Here is a 23,431-nt window from a genome sequence, read left to right as displayed (position 1 = left end):
TACTGCTTTCCATATTGGCTGCACCAATTTGCAGTCCTACCAGCAGTGTATGAGTATATCCTTTTCCCCACATCCTCACCAACACTTATTGTTGTTTGTCTTCATAATAGCTGCCATTCTGACTGGAGTAAGATAAAATTTTAGAGTGGTTTTGATTTGCATTTCTCTAATTGCTAGTGATAATGAATATATTTTTCATGTATTTGTTGATTGATTGTATATCATCTTCTGAGAAGTAACTCTTCAGGTCCTTATCTTATATTAGACAAAGATGCCAAGAACATGCATTGGAGAAAAGACAGCCTCTTCAACAAATGGTACTGGGAAAACTGGAAATCCATATGCAGCAAAATAAAATTAAACCCCTATCTCTCACCATGCACAAAACTCAACTCAAAATAGATCAAGGACTTAGGAATACAACCAGAAACCCTGTGTCTAATAGAAGAAAAAGTAGGTCCTAATCTCCATCATGTGGGATTAGGTCCCAACTTCCTTAATAAGACTCCTGTGGCACAAGAATTAAAATCAAGATTCAATAAATGGGTTGGGCTCAAACTAAAAAGCTTCCTCTCAGCAAAAGAAACAATCTGTGAGGTGAATAGAGAGCCTACATCTTGGGGGAAAATTTTTACCCCTCACACATCAGATAGAGCACTAATCACTAGGGTATATAAAGAACTCAAAAAGCTAAACACCAAAAAAACAAAACCCAACCCCCCCCCCCAAACAACCAAATAACCCAATCAATAAATGGGCCAAGGACCTGAACAGACACTTCTCTTTTGTGTAATTGCTCTTCTGTGGATTTTATACTTTCATATATTTTCATGAGTCTTTCACTTCTATATGTAGATTCCATTCATCCAATCTATGTCCTTTAATTAGGGAATATAAATCACATATATTATATATAATATATATAATAATTAAGTATGATTTGTAAGGCTATTGTGGTGGTGAGGAATTCTCAACTTTTGTTTGTCTTAGAAAGTCTTTAATTCTTTTTCATTTCTTCATAGCTTTGTTGAATATAATATTATTATTTTTTCTCTTTCAGAACTTTAAATTTGGCATCACATTCCCTTCTAGTCTGTAAGATTTCTTCTGAAAGATCTAGCAATAGTCTAATAAGGATACCTTTAAATGTGACATGATTATGAATGATGAGTTTATCTTGTTCTTTTTAGAATTCTGTCTTGAACTTTGACAATTTGTAATATGCCACGGCAAAGACATTTTTTGGTCAAATCTGTTTGTGGTCCTTAGGGATTTCTGGACCTGGATGTCTATGTATTTCACAAGATTAGGGCAGTTTTGCGCTATTTCATTGACTAGGTTTTCTATACCTTTTCCTTTCTCTCTATTTTCTGAAATTCCTAGGTATCTCATAAGTCCCCTTATGTCCCATAAGTCTAAGAGCCTCTTTTTATTTTTTATTTATTTATTTATCTTTCTTCCTCTCTCTTAATGTTCTTTCTATCAGAATATCTTCTTGTATCCTATTGGACTTTTTTTTTTTAAACTTGGTACTTAAAGAAAACACTTTATGCTTTTTTTTCTGGCCTATCTGAATTGCCAGAGTCACTACTCTTGCACTTTGGGACCCTTGGTAGGTAAAATAAGGGTTACTAGAACATAAACACTGCAAAACTGCAACAATTGATTTGATAACAGAGATGAGTAGAGAGTAACTAACTGGTGAGTAGCATATAGAGTTTGGATACTCTGGAAAAAGGGGATGATTCACATCCTGGTTAGGAAAGAGAAAGAAGGTTAGAGATTTTATATTGTTGCTCAGAATAGCACACAATTTTAAACTTATAAATTGTTTATTTTGGAACTTGTCATTTAATATTTTTGTATCAATGTTGACCATAGGTAACTGAAACCACAAAAAGCCAAACAATGGATAAGGGGTAATGACTGTACTCATGTTTTGTAACTAGCAGTGAAGTTTGTACTTATCCAGTTACTTTGTTAATATAGTGTGGTAACTGAAATTTGAATGTTGTTGTTATGAAATTGGTGTTATTTAACTAACTCGTGGTAATGAAATTCCATGCACAGAGGAATTGTGTAAAGCAGGGACTCCCTGTCCCCAATCTTTATTTATCTATCTATCTATCTATCTATCTATCTATCTATCTATCTATCTATCCATCTATCTATTTATTTATTTATTTTCTCTCTCTTTCCTTCTATCTATAACTTCTTAAGTTAGCTGTTAGCAAGTAGTTTAGAAATCATAATGAAAACAAGGGTTAACATTTTACTGTGTATATGTGTCCTATAGCATTATGTTGTAAGCCTCAAGCTCAAAAAATTTATCTAAACAATGTTCTATATATTTTAGCTCATTGTATGGGAGCAACATTTCTGTTTTATAGGCATATTTGAATGCTTAATAAAAGATGACTTATGATTTTATGTAGCATTTTAAAAGCAACACAAAACTGAAGCTTGTTTTATTTCTTTTTTCTTTTTTCTTTTCCAGTTTTATGTATGGGGAATTGACCGACAAGAAGACCATTGAGAAAGTCAGGCAGACTTTTGACAACTACGAGTCAAACTGTTTTGAAGTTCTTTTGTACAAAAAAAACAGTAGGTATTTCTTATATTAGTAAGATAAGCCAACTCTTTATATTTTGGTAAATAGTAGTTAAGCTACAATGTAGACAGAATGTGAACTTTGATCACTTCTTGTTTGGTGGAGGGGGCGCAATTTACTGGTGAAATTTGATAACAAAATTTCTAAAATGATTCTACCAATGGAAAGCAGCCTTTTAAAGAATGGAAGAAAATAGGATGCATTTTATTTTTAAAATTTTTGTTATAAATTGTCATATTTATACATATTTATGGAGTACAAAGTGATGTCATGATTTATAATTCCAATGTAGAATATTTAAATCTATCTAATGAGCATATCAATCATCTCAAATACTCAATTTTTTTGTGGCAAGAATATTTGGAGCTTACCTTCTTGGTGATTTTGAAGTGCACAGTACACTTTTATTAACTGTATTCACCGTGTTGTGTAATAGATCTCACACACAGATGCTTCTCTTGTTAACTGAGGCTTAGTACCTGATGGCTATCCTTTCCTCAGTCCCTCAACCCCCAGCCTCTCACTTCATTCCATACAGGAAGTAAATCATCCCTTTGTTCAGGGTATCCATACTCCATTCATTACTCACCAGCTAGCTATTCACTGTTCTCCTCTGACTTTTTGGGAGTTTGATTTTTTAAATTAAATTCCACTTAAAAATGAGAATGTGTGGTACTGTCTTTCTGTGCCTGGTTTATTTCACTTAGCATAATATTTTCCTGGTATATCCCATGTTGTTGCAAATAGCAAACTTTCTTTTAAAGGCAGACGAATATTCCATTTTGTATGTATACCCCAGTTTCTTTATCAGTTCCTCTGTTGATGGACATTTAGGTTGGTTCTGTAAGGGGCTGTTATGAATTGTGTTTCCATGCACATGAGAAGGCAGACTTCTCCTTGATACAGTGATTTCAAATCCTTTTGGTTAATACTCAGAAAGGGGACTACTACATCATATGGTAGTTCTATTTTTATTTTGATATTTTTAGGAACCTCCACATAGTTTTCCATAGTGGCTGTGTTAATTTACATTCATAACAATGGTGTATAAGTGTTCCCCTTTCTCCTTATCCTTGCTAAAACTTACCTTTTGTCTTTTTGATAGTAATAATTCTGATAGGTGGGATGGCTATCTATTGTGGTCTTAATTTGCATTTTCCTAATGATAAGTAATGTTGAGTATATTTTTTCCACAGACCTATTGGCCATTTGTGTATCTTATTTTGAGAAAGTTCTACTTGGGTCCTTTCTTCATTTTTTAATGGAAGTTATTTGTTTTCTTCCTATACAATTGTTGAAGTTTCTTATGTTTTGAATATTAACCCTTATCAAATGTTCTGGTTATAAATATTTTTTCCCACTATAGATTGTCTCTAAAATTTGGCTTTTTTGTATATGTGTCAGCTAGGGAAATATTTCATGTAAACATCCTATAGTTATAATTAATATAAATGATGAGATTTGTGTGTGGTTAACTGTCCAGTATGTGATCACAGATCTCATGCTATAGACTCTCTGTATTAGAGTTTGGAGGGAAAAAAAAAACCAACCAAAGGAAAAAGCAATGAGTGTGCTCAACCATCAAGTCCCCTTTCTAATGTGATTTTTTTGATATGGTCACTTACATTTTTCTCTTTTTGCTGCTTTCTCAAATTGTCCTTCTTTCTTGAAATGAATAGTCACTTCATCTTTAGAATCAAGGCCAAAGAGATGTATCTGTTTGAAGTCCCAGCCAAATGTCATCTGGCTTATCACTTAGACTGCAATCCATTCTGAATGATCTGCTCTTTTTCTCTATAACAGCAAAGGCAGTTTCTCTGTGCTTTCTGAGTCTTTTTCGCAAGTTCCAAATACACATTGTTAATTCATGGGAGAACCATACGCCAAAACCACTTGCATTTTTCATGAAATGGTTTGTTAGCCTTTGAATGACTTAGATATGTAGCCCAAGTGTAGCAAAGAACACTTAAGGACACTCCATAGGACTAAGGTTAAGCACTGTGACATTTAAACAGAACAAACAAATCTTTGCTTGATTTTCTAACATCAAAACCAAGTCTGTAGTTTCTGAGTTTATCAAAAATACCTTAGTAAAATTTCTGGTTTTTTTATTGACTTTAAATCACATTAATGATAGCTTAATATTCATAGTTCCAAAAGTCTTCTTTCAGGGCAGTTTAGATATTTTTCCTGATCTTAATGAATTGAAATTATTATCTGACCTAGTTCAGGCCTGTCTGGCTCTTTTCAGATGGCTGCTGTGTGAAAAGAAAAAAACATTATATATATATATGTATATATATACATATATATATACATATAGATATATTTATATTTTTATATAGCCATTAGGAGGTAGAACCCACAACACCATGGATTCAAACTCTTGTCTTTTTTTCTAAAAATACCATCTGCATTGAATTTTACTTTTGATTTTTGCTTTAATATGAAGGATAGGCATCATCTATGTGTTATTATGGAGTTCTACTATTTAAAAGCAGCTTTAAAAAAACCTTGTAAAAGGTCAGCTGAAAGCTTTTGACCATGACTGCAAAAAGTATATTCTTGTGACTTCTAAAAATGTTAAATAGGGAAATTCTCATGTCTTGAAACTGTTTTGGGAATGCCAGAATGCCAAGTCCTCCCAACACTTCCATTATGTAATTAGGTTAAATACCATTTTGCAAATGGGGGAAATAGAGGTATCTGTTTTAATATATCTCAGGATTGACATTTCAGTTTGTGGTCTTTGTTCTGTAGGTCCAGTGCTCTGATTAGCTGTTGCTACTATGGGGAAAGAAATAGTAGCTCTGGGGTAATGATTTCAAATAGCCCCTCTGTGTACACACAGGCAGAACTATGAGGGTCAGGATTAGGCCGAGTACCCACTACCAAAGCCCTGCCCTGAGTGTTCAGTGGCCCTCCACCCAGAAACCTCAAATCTAGAATATAAAAGATATTTCACCAGCCACTTGGCAGACATTCAGCCTACTTGGGGAAGACTGGCTAGCAAAGTTGAAAAAAAGAAAACTATCTTGATATCTGAAAACTGCTTTTAAGACAGCCCTGTCCGCTAGAATTTGAAAAGTTGCTGTTTTCATAGGAAGGCATGAAATGTTACACCATCTCTTTCTGTCCAGATTTCTAACAGACCTAGGAAAACGACTTATTTTTATGCCCTTTTCTCTTTGTTTATGACCCTCTGCCTCAAGCTCATTGTGTTGGAACAGCCATAGGCCATGTACACACCGATGTCTGAGTCTGGTTATTTGTAAAACTGTTCACATCACTCACAGTTCCTGGACACGCTGGGTAAAATAAGAAACAGAAGACAAAGAACAAGCCTCTGTGGGAGATGATGTGATTGCTTTCAAGGTCCCTGTCTCATCCTGCAATTATTTTGGAAAGGGCCATGTCCTTCCATAGCCCTGCTGGGGTTACAAAAGACATGGTTGCCAGAACTGAATATTCCCATGGAAATCTACTCTCTCTAATTCTCTGACTTCTTTTGGTAGTTGAGTTACTTCATCTTGTCTAAATAGCAAGTTGTCCTCTACAGTGGCATTGGGTGACTTTTTTGGACATGAGTATGAAGGTGCTTCCTAATTGGTTTTCACTTGGAGTTGCTAAGGCTATCTACTCTCACCTATAGACTGTTAGTACCTGCATAGTTCCTAAACTGTTCAAAAATCTTTGTGTCTTTAAGAGAGAATATTTGGAAGGGCCTTATTGCACTATGATTTGGTGAAAATATGATGAAAAATGTGTCTTTGATTCTGATAGAGCATTCCTTCAGTGTTTTATCATTTAATGGATAATTATTCTTTAAAGGCATTTCTTATGCATAGGTTTATTATCTGCTATATGCCGCCAGGTCCTGGTTTCTTCAAATCCTAGGCTTTGATGCTCTGAAAACCTCTCCCTGGGTCTACTGTAGCCATTCTTTGAAGAAAAGGGTGACAGTGTATGGCCTCATGCATTGAGTGAGGTGGGTAAGAAGCAGAGGTTGATGAACACCCCTTAGATTTTCAAAGGTTAGGAACATGTCTTTTATTCCTTTAAGATTGCCTTAAAGGCTTCAGGTAGAGCCCAGTACATCAGGCATGAAGTGTTGTTGATGACCTCTTTCTAATATGGGGATGCGATCAAAATAGTGAAGGTGTAATATAACTTTATCTGACTGATGATAGAAGCAGCATTTCAGATGTTCCTCCGGGAGGAATACTTATCAGAGCATCAGGTATTGCTGTTGCCGTTAATTGGAAACACTTGTCAAAATGACAAGAGGAGAGAAGCCTGTAGGAGTGATCACACTTGGTGAGACTATCAAAAAGAGAACAAGCAGTACTTTAGGGACCTAGACCCAAAGGTGACGCTGGCCTTACCTAGGTAGTGAGACTGCCTTCACGTGCTTGCTTTGCAAAGTGAGACTCTATTCTGTACTTTAGAATTTTGATATCTTGGGTTGAAAAATGTTTATTTAATTTGAACGACTGGTAGTTGTCATAAAAATAAAGGTTTTGGGATTCTTTGTAGCATTGAACGTATTGTTGTTTTGGTGCTAATTCCTGGCAGAGCAATTGGAAGCTGAAGGAAGAGGGAAGGCAGAAGAGCATTGGTATGGCTGGGTCACATTATTGTACCTTCTGTCTCTCTCTGTTACAGGGACCCCTGTTTGGTTTTACATGCAAATTGCACCAATAAGAAATGAACATGAGAAGGTAGTCCTGTTCCTGTGCACGTTCAAGGATATTACGTTGTTCAAGCAGCCGATAGAGGATGATTCAACAAAAGGTAATAGTCAAAGAATTATTGCACTTAAGAAGTAGTCTATTCCTTAAATAGCTCCTTCATCTTATTTTAACAAATTTCATTGGAAAACAAAATTTTAGTATGTGTAGCCCTCCTTTGCTGCACATTCACACTATTAATTGCCCAGAGTCAGTTTTATTCAGTCACATTGTCTGAATGAAATAGCATGGCTATCCAAAGCTGAAATAGATAGTTAGTTAACTAACATAATAAGGGGGATTAAAATAAGACATTTGACTCTGGAGGCTGAGACAGGAGAATGGGAAGTTCAAAGCCAGCCTCAGCAATGGCAAGGTTCTGAGCAACTCAGTGAGACCCTGTCTCTACATAAAATATAAAATAGGGCTGAGGATGGGGCTCAGTGGCTGAGTGCCCCTAAGTTCAATCCACAGTACAAAAACCAAACCATAACAACAACAACAACAACAACAAAAACCCCTGGTAGAACATAAGGAAGAAATAAGGCATCATTAATTTAGAATCCGCATAATTGGAGTTTCCGCATCTTGTACCATGATGAGCTTTAGAACTGAAAGAGTATAGAGTTCAGGATGATTTGGCTGAAGCCCAACTAGAGCTGTGTTGATAAGTTGATTGAATTTTGTCCAATCAATTACAGAGTTTTATTAGATGACTTTTCCAGTTTACTTTGCTTTTATTTATTCAGTTGTTGCATTTTCTCTTGAGTAGATGTTGCTAGGTTATGTAAAGTATAATTTTGTCATCAAGAGCCGTTGGCCAAATGCAAACCTCCCTATTGGAGTCTATCGACTGTGACATCCAGAGAGACAGCTATAGAAACCTACGGTGTGTGTGCTTTTACCTCTTTTCTATGTAATTTATTCTCTCCAATTATGTTTAAATTAGAAACTGGTGTCATGTAAATGAAGAATTTCAAATACCCTTAGAAGTAATTTTTATGTTATTTTTAATAATCTCTTAGGAGACTAAAAATGAAATGTCTTCCTTTTTGCATTTGGCAAACATTGCCCTTTTTTTTTTTTTTAAAGGAGAACTGGCACAGAAGCTTTAAGCTTTCCAACTATAATTCTAAAACAAAAATCATATCAGTTTATTCCTTGCCTATGAGTTCACATATTAATATTATATCTGCTCATTTTTTGGTTAGCATCACATTATAAAAGAAAAAAATTTACAATGTGCCAGTTTCAAAGTATGACAAAGAATAGTTCTTCATTCATCAATGAACTATTCGTCAATGACCACATTCTGAGTCATAAAACACTATGACAAATTTAAACAAATAAAAATCTTAAAAGATATGTTCTCAGAACACATGGAATTAAAAATCAACAACAGAAAGATCTGAAAAATCCCCAAAATATTTTGAAATTAAGTAAAATATTTCTAAATAATCCATAGGTTAAAAAAGTCTTAATTTGGATTTACATGGAAATATAATGTATCAAAGTTGTGGGATGCACTAAAGATAATGCTTTTGGGCTGGAGTTATAGCTTAGCGCTAGAGTGCTTGCCTAGCACAAGTGAGGCACTGGGTTCAATTCTGAGCACCACATTTAAATAAGTAAATAAAATAAAGGTTTACCAACAACTAAAAAATTAAAAAATTAACATGCTTTTATCTTAGGAAAATAGACAAAGAGGAGCATTTTAATCCAAAAAAGCCAAGAAATAATGAACCTTAGAGCAAAAATCAATGAAATAGAAAACAGGACAACTTTAGAGAAAAATCACCAAAATCCAAAGTTGCTATTTGTAAAGATCATGAAAGGTAATAAATCTCTAGCTAGGCTAACCAAGAAAAAAGGGAGAAGAAACAAATTATCAATATCATAGATTAAAGAAGGTCCATCACTATTCATCCCTGGGACATGACAACATAGTGTAGGATTATTATGAACTATCCCGTGGTAGTTTAGATGAAATGACCAATTCCTTGAAGAATAGACTACAAAATCTCACTGAAGGAAAAAATAGACAACCTTAATTGCTCTGTATTTATAAAACTTCAATAAATTTTAAATAATCTTCCAAAACCAAAGAAATATTTCCTAGATGGTTTCATCAGTAAAACCCAGTAGACATTTAGGGAAGAAATAATACCAGTCTTCAAATCTCTCCCAGAAGTGGAAGCAGAAGGATCTTTCTTAACTCATTCTGTGAGGCCAGTACCATTCTGATACCCAAGTCAGAAAAAAGTCATTACAAGAAATGTTTGTCATGAATGTAGTAAAAAAATTCTCAACAAAAATTGGAACTAGTGTTTTTCATGAATATATATCTAAGAATCCTCAAGAAAAACTGAATAGAACAAAATATAAAAAATTACCCTTGACAACCAAATGGGATTTATCCCCCCTATGCAAGATTGGCTCTGCCTTCCAAAACCCATCCATTCTTGATAAAAACATCAGAAAAGTAGGAATACAGTGGAACTTTCTCAATATGATCACCTGTGAAGGAACGTCTGTGAAAACCCTGTAACAGTGAATACAGTAAAGTGACATATTTTAAAATAAAAGAAAATGATTGATAATTTGCTTTGTGGCCCAACGTATTTATTTTTGTGTGTGTGGGTTGGCTAGTGGGGATTGAACTCGGGGGCACTCAACCACTGAGCCACATCCCCAACCCCATTTTATATTTTATTTAGAGACAGAGTCTCTCTGAGTTGCTGAGTGCCTCTCTTTTGCTGAGCCCAACATATTCTTCAAATGTATTTTTGTAGCCTTCACACATGAATGACAACCAACTGGAGTAAAAAGCTTTAATGCCCCCTTCCTGTCCCCCCCCATGTGCATATGTGTGTGTATTTGTATTTATGTATACATATATATACACATCAATATGTTTGTGTTTGTATTGATGAATATCGTTTTCTGTTATCATTTAAGTGCTTTCATGATACAGTTGGAGCTGATCAAGAAAAGTATAGACGTGCAGAATTTTCTCATTGCTTCAACCTGTTGAACCTTAATGGTGGGGAGTGAGCAACTACACACACACACACACACACACACACACACACACACACATATATATATATAAATGAAATTTGAAAGTTGTTGGCAGCATTTTACAGTGAGTTTGGGGAAAGGGGGGAAGGGGTGCTCATATGGAAAGGTTGACATTTACTTCTGAAATGAATGTCCCTTCTTTGGTCTGCCACCACTTCCATCTCTCTGCATCTCCACGTCAGAATCACAGAGTACTTTGTAATGTACAGTCTCTGAATGAAGTATGATTTTATAAAAGAAATATGAATAAGCCCAACAACTTTAGAGCATTTGATTTTCAAACTAGGAGTTTATTAGTCGTGTACATTAAAATTTATAGAAGAAAAATCAGATCTCATTGTGACAAGCATTAGTATGAAAAATAAAAATTCCAGTGCCAGAATTTTTAGAGGAAGAGCATATTGTAAAAAGATTTTTGAGATTCCTCCACATTGTCCAGATGTGTAACAGATTACTGGAGGTGTATTGCATAATGTAACTATGAATGGTGTATATGAGCTACTTTCTATTATTCATGTGAGCTGTATATTTATTATGAAAAATTCAAAAGAAATGAAATATTTATGCCATTGAGTTATCATTTTACTGTATCTTTCATCTGAATCCAGCATGATAGGAAATTGTGTTTTGAAATCTTGACCTGATAATATTTTTCAACTTTTCAAGTCAAATGAAGGAGACCATGGAACTCTTGGCAAGTAGCAGGTGAGATTTCAAGATAGCACCATGATGTCAAATGATCTGGGTCTAGAGCACTAAACTTGGAGGCAGTAAACTTGCTTTTGACTCAGCCTTGGACACTGGAGTTACTTTTCATGACCTTTATAGAAACATTGAATTTCATTTATTGTACATTTAGCTTTTTTTCTCCAATCAAAACTGAGGACAATACCTTTGATTATACCATAACGGACAGTAGCAAAACCTACGGAAAGGGAAGATATCAGCTTTGAGGAGTAGTTAATATATGGCAGGAATTTTATATTTGTTATTGCTCATCCCTGTAATTTTGAAAATTAGTATTACTATCTCTATTTTACTCTTAAAAGAGACTGGCATTCAGCCTGTGGCTGATTTCAAATCCCTTGTTTTCTCTATTACACCATGTTTTTTTGTCCCTTTCCTTTGAAAACTTAGTTTTGGGGTATAGCTGCCTTAATCCCCTGCTCCCTTTTCTTCCTATAAACACTAAGCACAGGCTGGGGTTGTGGCTCAGTAGTAGAGCACTTGCCTAGCATGTGTGAGGCTTTGGGTTTGGTTCTTAGCACTGCATATAAATAAATAAAATACAGGTCCACTGACAACTAAAAAAATTAAAAAGACAAAATCTAAGCACAGGTTGGGAATACGCTTCATCTTATAGAGTGGTACTGTTTGAATCAAAGAAATTAACTAATGATAATTCAAAGGGGCAAATTATTCTTGTTATCTTTTGTTCCTGATATTACAGTCTTGGAAATTTTCAGATAATCAGTCAATGGTATCTGATACATTATTTATAATAATACCCAGGGGGAAAAATCAAAGCCAAGAAATCCATTCTGTTGATTATCCTTATGTGTTCTAAAATAGATGGCCCAAATCTTTGCCCATTTATACTGTACAGTATTTTCAAACAGACTCCAAAACTGCCAAGATAATTACAGTGTGAACTACCTTGTGCCAAATAGTTATGGCATCTTCTTGCCAATAATTGAGACAAAAAATTCCTGTAGAATAAAAATAACAGCAAAAGTAGCAGCCTTCTTATGAAAGCCAATGGTTTTCTTTAGAGAGGAGACAACAGATGAAATATGAGTAATTATACCATGTAGTCCCTGTGGCCAGGAGCATAATTGTTTACCTAAGCTTTTTTCTTATAGATTAGAATCTTGTGTTGCAGTCTAGTAGATTGATTTAACTGCCTCTGTGACTTCCTTTTATTTTTAAGATTAGGCAGTCCATGACAAAGAGGTTAATTGCAACCCAATAGAGCTAAACTAATGTTTTATTAAGAAGGAGTTGGCATCCTGAGCTTTTAGGAGAACAAATGTTCTTATAATGCCATGAACAACTTACAGAGCAACTATTAGGCTCTTCATATTCTGCTGTCTGTTCATATTACCCCATATCGACCACATCTAAGTAACATCAGCAAACTGTGCTGAATAATCAGTCACACCAGTTAGGTTTATATAAAGGTGAGACCAGGAAATGTATCACTGGGAAACATTAGAACTGCTGATACATCCTTTTTCTCTGACCTAGACAGTGTGGCTGCTCAACTTTTTCAAAGTTTGACTGTACAATGGGGGGTTGGTGAGAGATCAAATGAACTCACTTAACCGCTGGCATAGCAATTCCAGATGTGCTCAAGAGCACAAAGGGATAAGCATAAGGAAATTCAGTGTGGCATTATTAATAATAGTGAAAATCTAGAAGCAACTCAAGTGTGCATGCATGGAGCATATGCATGATCAGGAAGGAGCAAATTCTCAATTTTCTGAGATCAAGGTGCAGGCAAGAACCAGCTGCCAATGTAGCTTGGTCTGGAGGTGGAGGGAAGAGAAGGGACATTGAAGGCTATTGTGTTTTTTATGGCTTCTGATCTATTTTATTTATTTATTTATGAAGTATTTGGGTATATGGTGAAGTAAGAAGAGGTAGACAAAAGGATTATTGAGTATCTTCCAGTGCGTCCATTGCTTTAAATGTGAAATGAGCAACCCTTGGCTTTGCATTGGTTCTCCATCTTTAGTGCATTTTGATAGCAAACTCCTCAATGATCTCTCGCTTTGACAATTGCCTTTGGCTTTGATTTCTCCAGAAAGAAAGAATCTTTTCTAGATCTTTCCTCCTTAATCTATCAGTATGTCTGAGTCAGTTTTCCCTTTGCCATTGCCTTTTTCCCCCCTGCTAGTTGGTCCTTGATGTTTCTGACGGTAGAAGCCAGTTGTTAGTACTTCCAGCATCCCCCCGCCCGACCCACAGCCTCAACTTCTACCTTCCCCTCTTGCTACCTTTCCCAATCCAAATCCTTAGGTTATAAATTATGCCAACACCTACTAAAAGTCGAGCATATTTTTTCTTTATATTTTGATTTAAGTACATAAAATGCAGATACTGTGTTAATTCCTATTTATATTTTTATTCATTTCTTCATTCATTCATTCAACAAAACATATTGAATGACCACTATGTGCCAGTCACCATTCTTGGTAACCAGGAACAGAAAGAATGTGATAACTCAAATTACTTACTAAATTCCCTTTTCTTCTATGTTCAGAATAGTCTAAAGTGAGACTAACCTTCAATCAGAGTAAACTGACTGAAAATACTTTTAGAATGATGAATTAATATTGCATTTTTCTTTCACTTTCTATTATAGTTCAGTGGTAGTCCTATTTTTATCTATGGAGGGAAAAATGCGTGTGTTTTATTTTCTCTGCTTCAAATTTTTTTCTTTAGGAAAATAAAATAAGGTGAAAAGATGGAATATTCCTTGATAATATTACTTATGATCATTACCTATAACATATTTTAATCAAGTTATATACATACAGACGTATGTGAACAAGCTTTTGGGGGTGTTTAATGAGGAACTACTGTTTCCTTATTTAGAAATAGACAATCAGAAGATAACGATAAGATTCCACTGATGTGTTTCTCCTTTTCATACATGTACTTCTCTGTATGATAATATGAAATGAGAGAGCACCTACCATTTAATGATTCCACATTATTCTTTGTGTCATTGAATTTAGTCTTTTAATCTCTTCTTTTATTTTCAAAATGCTTTCTAGATAAGCTTTGTTGTATATAGGAATAAAAATGATTTTCATTTTTAATCCAACTCAGATGTACAAAGGGGTACAATATTACCTATCTTAGAATTGTGATCTTCAGATTGTCTTGGAAGGTTTTAGAGATAGTCTATATAATTATAATAGTCAACTGTTATATAAGACAGAGAAATTATCCTCATATAATTTTTTAATATGCTGATGGCGAATGTAGTTACTGCCATCTGAGAATACTCTTGCCACTTTTAGCCAATATAGCAAAACCAAACCAAAACCCAATGACAATACAACAAAAATGATGTTTATTTTTAATCTGATTTTTAATGTTATAAAAATTTAACTAATTATTTATTTACTTCTTTATGCCCTGATTTATGGTAGCTCTGTATCAAGTACTGAAGTATGGAGAGATGAATAGTAGTTTAGCAAAAGTAACAATGTCAATCAGCACCTGCATTGGTGTGGTTGGTGGCACGTGTGGTGTGTAAAGTATGGTGTGAGTGTGAGACCAGAGGTGATACTGGAATTGAGAATCAGATTCTGGGACCCTGTTGTGCTGGTGTTAAGGACTGAACACCCCAGAAACGCCAAGGCAAGTACAGGAAAGAAGTTTTATTTAAAGGATAGAACAGACACAGACTTCACCTGAGGAAGAAGTGAATCCAGAGCTGCTATCTGAGGGAGGGGGGGTGTCCTCTCCCTTTTATACATTTTAGGTTCCCCTTCTTCTTATGCCCCCTCCTCCCCTTATCTTGCCTAATGACCAGTGACCAAAAGCCTGGAGAGGAGTTGCCCAGAAAGTCAGGAAGGGAGTCACCCAAGGGATACTCATGGACAACTCCTTTTGGGAGGAACAGTTCCCTGGAGGCAGGTGACCTTGGCAACAGGTTGGAGGAAGGGGAAGTGCTCTAGAGGGATTGGCATTTTATTTCCTTTGAAGCAGCCCCTATCTTCCCGACCCAATCCTACACTGACTTTCCGTTTGCCCCAGCCTCAAATGTACAGAGGAAGGTACCTCTCACTTATGGATGGATTGAAGAAGCTTCCAGAAAGAAGTGATCCTTTAATTGATCTGAAGGTCCCAGTAAGGGTTAACCAAACAGATGGGGAAGGGAGAAGACATTTAGGGTTATAACATGTTATAACATGTAAAAACATGGAAACACGGGACATGATAGGGGAGACAGAGAATTTCTAGTAGATTTTATTTTGGATTAATTGTCACATAGTATGCTGTTGTTTTAGGAAGGCTGGAATACAGTGTGAGAAAGCATCAGGAGATAAACATGGTGCAAATCTTTGTGGTCAGAAACTAAATGATCTGTATGCCAAAGATATACAGTGTTATCCTAGGAGCTTCAGGCTGCTGCTCAAGGGTTGAAATAGGAGAAGTGGATGGTCAGGTTTGTGCTTTAGGAAGAACTTTGTGAGTCAGCAGTGTGGATGTGGACCTTGCCACCTAACTCAGATAAAAGATGATGTATTGTGTGACATAATAAGGATGAGGGAATAGACTTGAGAGAGATTTATTGACAAATTATAATCTATAAGGCTTAGAAGTGATTGGGCATGTGTGTGTGTGTGTGTGTGTGTGTGTGTGTAGGAAATAGTGAAGAGGATGGTGAATTTCAAGTTTCTGATTTATGCAATTTGAGATATCATGAGGCAATAGATCAAGATCAGGAATGCGTGAATGATGCAGAGTTGGGGCTGGGGGACAAGATGGTGATGAGTTGAATTTTGGACATGTTGAATATCAGACGTCTGTAGAGCATCTTAGTAAGAGGCAGCCAATGGCAAATAGACACCCAGGTCTGACAAAGAGAAGAATCTGCGTTGGTGAGAGAGATTACATGTTTTTATATGGATATAGAGTTTTTAGAGAGCCAGTGGCATCTGGTGCCTCTTTGTGTCTCCTTCACATTGTACATGGTGAGCCTTAGGGCTGTATATAATTCTAAAACTTAACTTTTTTTGGGATTCTAGTCACTCGGATGAGGTCCATCAGTGAAGAAGAAAGCAGGCCTGTCCATCACTGGTGATAGTTTACTTCTTTCCCAACCTAATTATTAAATACATAGAAGGAGCTGAATTGGTGGGAGCAATTCAAAGTAGAAATGAAATCAGAATCAGCATAAAGGATAGTAGTAAAATCTAATGTAACTTTAGGTTGGTGTACGTCCAGAATTTCTTCCTTAACCTTTTAACACATCTGAATTTCATAATGCCTTTAAAAACTTTCCTTTAGACCCGTAGGAATCTTTCATTTTTAAGTTGTTTGGCAAATGTCTCAACAACAGGTAATACCATAGAAGTTATCAAATAGTTTTAATGAGATATTTAGTAGATGAGAGCTACTGGATTCCAGAGGAGGAATAGTTGAGGCAGGTTCAGGGTATGGTTGGTTTTATTCTGTTTGTTTGCATCTCATTGACATTCCTTGGAATTAATGATTTTAATAATGGCAATTTGAGGCCCCAGATGAAATTTCTTTCCCATTAAATTCACATTTCTTTCTCCCAGAAGCTACTGCTCTTTCAGAAAGCATTATTAGAATTCTACGTATTTCAAACATAATTTTTAGATATCACTGCCGTTCTTAAGAAATAACATTTTGCTGTTACAAGGACAATGGAAATATGCAATATGAAGCATAATAAGTGAGATTTGTTAATATTGGTCTTTTTCTGCTTACGTGTGTTTATGTGCACACAAATATATTTAGGACCATTTTTATTAGGGTACTATTAGCTGCTTTAAAATAACAATAATACTGTATTAGTGTTCATAAAAGAAAAAAAATGGTTGATTTGACACAAAAGAAGTGTTTTTCTTCTTCGTATCAGTCCAAGTCAAGTGATCCTGGCTGGCATATGGCATTCTTCCATGCAGTGATTCAGTGACTTTGACCTCTGATTCTCAATTCCTTATCATTTGCATACAGCTGGCATAAGAAGGTGAAAGTGTGCAGAAGCCACATTTGCTTCTTAAGTTGTGACATGGATGTGACACACGTCATTTCTGATTACATTCCATTGGTGAGAACTTGGGATATGTGCCTAGTTCCTAAATGCAGGGAGTAGTGGGAAATGCTGAGAACTGGAAATAGGCACTGATTTTCCAGCAACAAATCCACACAATGATAGTGGGAGCACAGAATTTCGTGAACTGCCTTGGATATGTGATAGACATGAGCAAAACACAAAAGTCCCACATAAAAGTTGCTCATTACCTTGTAGGCACACTTCAAGTATAAGTTGGTTGGTGTCCAGGTCAATAAAAAGCATTATATTGATATTTTTCATTTGTTCTGGTGTTATATGGTTGTGAGACCCTTTGAATGTTACCAAGAGCGTTGGAATCCTTATTCATTCTGTATGAAAAACTGACACTTTTTTTTTCTTATTTTTTAAGGTTGGACAAAATTTGCCCGATTGACAAGGGCTTTGACAAATAGCCGAAGTGTTTTGCAGCAGCTTACGCCAATGAATAAAACAGAGGTGGTCCACAAGCATTCAAGATTAGCTGAAGTAAGTGTGAAACTGACTGGGCTTCCCAAGGTGGTAGTGTTGGTACGTTGTCTTGTCTTCCCCCACATGACTCAGTAGAACTATTTCTGGCTATTAAATTATAAATACTTACCTGGTAATTAGTTTTTCTTTTGCACAAGTGTAGAAGTTCCAAGTATTTATTTTTATTCTCTTCAACTTTTGAAATGGGATTGTAGTTTTGTACATTCAGTGATTGATGCCTGTGGAGTGTGCAGTTTCTTTTGAGCAAATGGGATAAGGAATTCCTTTATCCCACCAATAACCTCAAGTGATGATTGAGGGTTTGCTCTGGATGTGGCTCTCTGAAAAGGATGTGAAGATAAATAAGATGTGGGCCCAGTCATCAAAGAGGTAAAGGGATAGCAGAGTAGACTGATAACACAATGTAAAAAAGCCCATGACAAACAGCAGGAGTGCATGTGGTAGCATTAACCCAGATTTGGGACGATAGGGGAGGCTACCTGAGTGAGGTGACACCTGGGCTGAGTAAACATTGAAGGAAAAATGTATGTACTAGGCAGGTAGAGGAGGGAGGTCAGCATGAGCTGAGTATGATGACTTCAGTGGTCCACTTCATGTAGGGAAGGGAGGGTTATTTAGGGTGGCATATAGTAACATAATGGCTGTGGGTGTCTCATGCCAGGAAAATGACAAGATCTCATTAGTGAGTCAGAAAAATTTCTCAACTGGAGATTGCTCCCAACTGTCTACTTTTGTAATCCCATGCTTTTATTATAGTTATTTAAAAACATTCTAACAAATAGTAATTTAAGAACTTTCATAGCTTTTACCAGCTTGCCTAAGGAATCCAAGGTACGAAAGTGTTTAAGATCCCTTTCTTGACTTACGGGTTCTGTGGAGAATGAGAAGGCAGGGAAAGCAGTTTCAGTAGTAAAGTCCTAGTAGTAAATTAACTAGGATGACCATTACCCTAATCAAGGTAGTAGTAGCAGAAGTGGGCAGATTGCAGACAAATAAAACATCCTTTTTCTTTTGGTCTGGGGGATTGAACCCAGGGCCCCATGCTTGCTAGGCACACACTCGACTACTGAGCTACATTCTCAGCCCAACACATCTGTAGATAGAGTAGAACTGAGTGTGAAACAAGGGGATGAGTCAAGGACTTCTGGGTAGACAGAGCTGTTGGTTAATAAAATGAGAAATGCAAAAAGAAGGAAGAGGAGGTTTGGAAGCAATAACAAGGATAGTTTTGGACATGTTAAGTGTGAAGTTCCTGTTGGAAATCTAAGTGGAGATGCCTAAAGGGCAGTGGGGTATATGGGTCTGGCGCTCTGGAGGGATATTTGGGTTTGAGTTGTAGACTTTGCTGTCATCCTCATAGACATGTATTTAAAGCCATAGGATGAGACAGTGTCACCCTGAGAGATTGTGTGAAGACCAGACAGAAAAGGGATAAGGGTAGGACTCCCAGGCAGCTAACAGCTTTCCTGTCTGATGTCTTCTGTAATTATCACTTATTTTACTGGTATGAAAGAGCTGAGATGCTAATTGCTGTATCAAAGCTATGCTGAGCATGTAGCAGGCACTCAGGTAACCTACTATAGAGTAGAAAGATAAAGTCAAATTCATATGTTTATCAATTTCCTCTGCCAGAGAAAGTAGCTGAAGCTCTCCAGGGCAACTCTCCCATCTAGTTGTTAATAGGAAATCTGGTTTGTAGAGGGTTAGGAAGTAAAATATGTTCCCAGAATTTAGAGAGCTGTGCAGTTTTTGTTAGCCCATAGCTAACTAAAAGACTCATTATAGTCTTCTGCTCTAAATCACACTGTTAGCTTGGGGTACCTTTAATACTTTGAGGTACAGACATGTTTTTTAAAACTAAAGTAAGACATAACATAATGAAATGTTTATTAATATCTGTAATATTTAAAAAGATGATATTCAGTTAGCACAAAATTTAAAGCAATTATATGCAATTTCTTTTTAAATATCTCCTGTTTGTAAGTACTGCTTGAAGCTACCTCCTCTTTTGCCTTGAGTTGTTCACTTTTTTCTAGAAATTAGGCTGAGGAGGAGGAGTGTGTTTGACTCTTCAATGTCATGGTCATGATTCCTTCTGAATCATAACTATATTTCATTCAAAGATTTTTTTTCTCTGTTTCAGAGCAGGGCAAGAACAGGAGATAGGGGATTATTTTAAAAAACCTACCTTGAGTGGAAAGTTTCTATCCCTTGACAGCTCATCATCTTTATTTTTTACTTTTGAGATAAAACTTTCGTTCCTATTTCTTCCCCTCTGATTTTTATTTGTTTCGCCTTTTGATATTAGTACTTTCAATTGGTCATCCCTAATTCATAAATCAGTTCTGTTACAAAATTGCTTTCTGTCAGGTTTTAGGCTTGGGTTTAGAGAACACACCAGAATAACAAGGTTTTCAATGGCGATTTAATCTGTGGTCTGCCGTATGCGGTCTTAGAGTTCCAAACACAGATCCTGAAAAAAACACCAACGAAGCACAAGAATGTTGCTTTTCCCATTAGACTCAAAGACTCATATCGTCCAAGTGTCTGGTTTTGCTCTGGAATTTCAGGCTTCTTTCCTTTTCCCCAAGACAAGTAAATCTGATCTCAATTCCACCTGATCTCTGAAGGTAGGAGTTTCAGAGATTCCAGACTCTATGTAAGCAGTTAATTAATTTCCCACCTGCACGACATCCTGCTGATTGCCTTCCCTTGATTCACATGTGTGCTGCCTGGGATGAATGGCACCTCACCCGTGCCTTGATAGAGCCTGATTCCTGAAAGTCCACACTCCCAGGGCCTCGGAGAGGAAGAATGTATCTGTGTTGGTATAGAAATACCTCAGCAAATGTGATTTCACCCTCCCCGATAGGGCTTATTTCTTGTGAAAGTGCAAAGGAAATAACAATGAAGAGGAAGAGTTGTTACTGCTCTGCTGAAGAGCCCAGCAACACAGTTACGTTAAAGTAGTGGTTTGCACATGAGGATGATCAAAACCTTTGTTTTATTGTTGTTGTCCTTCTCCTCCTCCTGTATCTCTTTCACCCCTTACTCCTCCTCTTTGTCCTCCCCATCCTTCTCTCCCTTTAGCATTTGGGCAACGGTTTACATTTGCTATAGTCACTGTCTAAAGAACTGGGTTGGGAATGTCTAAAGAAACACAGAAGATTTTACCTTGAGCTGTACCTTGTCATCACCTAGAAAGGTTTTGAAAATATAGGTTCTCTCAGAACCTACACAAGACTAAATTGAGTCATTCTATGGAGTGGGGTCTAGTTGTGAACCCCTGTTGCACTTTCTGAAACATCCTCACCTGATTCTCATGTGTAGCCAGACTTAGACACACTGAACCGGAGATGATCCCCTTCTGTCTCCACAGGAGAAGGTTTATATGTCTCCAGGTGCTTATTCATCAACATAATAGGCACAATATCTATAGGGCCCATAACACTTTTAGGAACTCACAAAATATTTTAATTTCTATTAGCAACAGAACTAAAGATGAACATTTAGATAAAAAGTTGAATATATGATTTTTAGTATATTCACTGTAAACCACTGTAGTTATAAAATATAACTTTAATTTATTTTTTAATGGGAAAATGGGATTCAGGAAAGCAAGAAGGCCCAGTGCCCAGGGAGGTGGTAGTGTCTTCTGGTGCTGAGTTTGTTCTTATTTTCCAACTCTGATTTCTGTGTGCTCAGACTATAGTCTGTGGAGATGCAGCTGGTAAAATACTAATATTGACTGTGAAGGAAATTTTCATGTTTCACACAGTGAAATTGGAGCTGATAGATCAGTGATTGAAAGGTGAGAGAGAAGGCTGTGATTATGTATGATTCTTTAGGTATAATAGTCCAACTCAACATGAGGCTTACATTCCTGGGAGGATGATTTGCTGTGAGTAATTTAAGATCTTATGGGAAAAATATGCCTGGGGTACTGAAAATGTACGTAAAAACACGAACCATCCTTAAAAACAGTCCTTCTAATCTTCCAACCCCAAATAACAATTATTATGCACAACGGAAGAGAATACCAGTGGTGTTTTTCACATTGAAAATAGTTAGAATGGATGTTATATGGTTTTCAGTTATGTAAGTTCTATGTATGAGAGAAACTAGGGCACTCTCCCAAGTTTCAAAAGATGCTTCTGCATTTGTTTTGCTTTGTGGAATAGAAACCATAGAGCTACATGCTAATGAGTATTTTTGTTTATATCTATTCCTACAGTTAAATTTTAATGCATTTATGATTTTATTATTTGAAAATTTGGACTCAATGCCTCTTGGTTTCCATTAGTTCTAGAGACACTGAATAATTGGCTGAATAAGATTAACAAAGTCTGTTGGAAACATTATTTCACAAATTTCTCAAACCAAACTCTTTAACACATACTGTCCTTTGCTTCATTGATGGCAGGAAGCAAAGGTTTTTGATCTGCCTTTAACTCTTTATTGCAATTTCCATGTTCCAGGTTCAAGAAGCCAACACTAAGTCCTATATTTGTTAGCTTTGGCTAAGGGTGCCCAAACCTGTCATCTTGCTGTTTCATCTGCTTTTGCTCTTTGTTTCTTCCTTTAATAAGAGTAAATCTAGATTCATATAAATGAAACGTAGGGAGGAGCAAACCTGGGTATTTAAGTATTATTATTATTATTATTATTTTGCTAAAGGGAACTTGCATCTGACTATAGAGACAATATTGTTAAAGTGCTGGTTTAAGGGTAAAAAAGGAAAAACAAAACAAAATAGGGTGTAACACAACACATTATACTGCTGCTAATCATCAGAGCCCTTGCTGAGTGTCACTCAGCAGTAAGATCACCAGCAGTGCCCTGGGGTTCTGAGGCTATCAGAACTGAACATGTATTTCCTCGGGTGCTAAATATGTGTGAAGAATGGATAATAGTGAGTCACACAAATAGCTGTTGGGCAGTCAGTGAGAGCCCTACAATTCCAGGCTGGCTCGCAGAGTGGGTGTGCAGGCAATACTCCCAGGAATATAATCCAGTAATGTTGGGGATTAGTCTTGGCTACTGGAGAGTAGGACAGATGGAACAGCAGACAGATCCACTTTTGTGGAGAGGTTGGATTTGGAATGATTTCCATTGAACAAACTGTAGGACAACTCAGAAGAGGAAGATGAAACTATGGAGCATGACTGTCCTTAAAACCCAGTGGTGACCAATAGGTGGTGATTTGTCTGTATGTTTGAATTCAGTACGAATTGTGCAGAGACATCCAGTTAATTCACATATGCGTTTTCTCCCTTTTAGGTCCTTCAGCTGGGATCAGATATCCTTCCTCAGTATAAACAAGAAGCGCCAAAGACGCCACCACACATTATTTTACACTATTGTGCTTTTAAAACTACCTGGGACTGGGTGATTTTAATTCTTACCTTCTACACCGCCATTATGGTTCCTTACAACGTTTCTTTCAAAACGAAGCAGAACAACATAGCCTGGCTGGTACTGGACAGTGTGGTGGACGTTATTTTTCTGGTTGATATTGTATTAAATTTCCACACAACTTTTGTGGGGCCCGGTGGCGAGGTCATTTCTGACCCTAAACTCATAAGGATGAACTATTTGAAAACTTGGTTTGTGATCGATCTGCTGTCTTGTTTACCTTATGACATCATCAATGCCTTTGAAAACGTGGATGAGGTAAGTGTTTTGGTTTTATTT

General features: G+C 36.5%; 1 protein-coding gene across 1 annotated transcript in view; it reads left to right on the top strand.

Annotated features, from left to right (window-relative positions):
* Positions 1–23,431, top strand: part of Kcnh5 (potassium voltage-gated channel subfamily H member 5) — a 293,603-nt gene that overhangs the window by 41,777 nt on the left and 228,395 nt on the right. The window contains exons 3-6 of the mRNA XM_078050022.1: positions 2,498–2,604; positions 7,277–7,405; positions 17,619–17,734; positions 23,018–23,410. Coding sequence (XP_077906148.1) covers positions 2,498–2,604; positions 7,277–7,405; positions 17,619–17,734; positions 23,018–23,410 — 745 coding nt within the window. The remainder of the gene's footprint in view (positions 1–2,497; positions 2,605–7,276; positions 7,406–17,618; positions 17,735–23,017; positions 23,411–23,431) is intronic.

This window comes from Ictidomys tridecemlineatus, chromosome 5, assembly GCF_052094955.1.
Source record: "Ictidomys tridecemlineatus isolate mIctTri1 chromosome 5, mIctTri1.hap1, whole genome shotgun sequence".
In the NCBI taxonomy this organism is placed as follows: domain Eukaryota; kingdom Metazoa; phylum Chordata; class Mammalia; order Rodentia; family Sciuridae; genus Ictidomys; species Ictidomys tridecemlineatus.
This window is presented reverse-complemented; position numbering and strand designations above follow the sequence as displayed.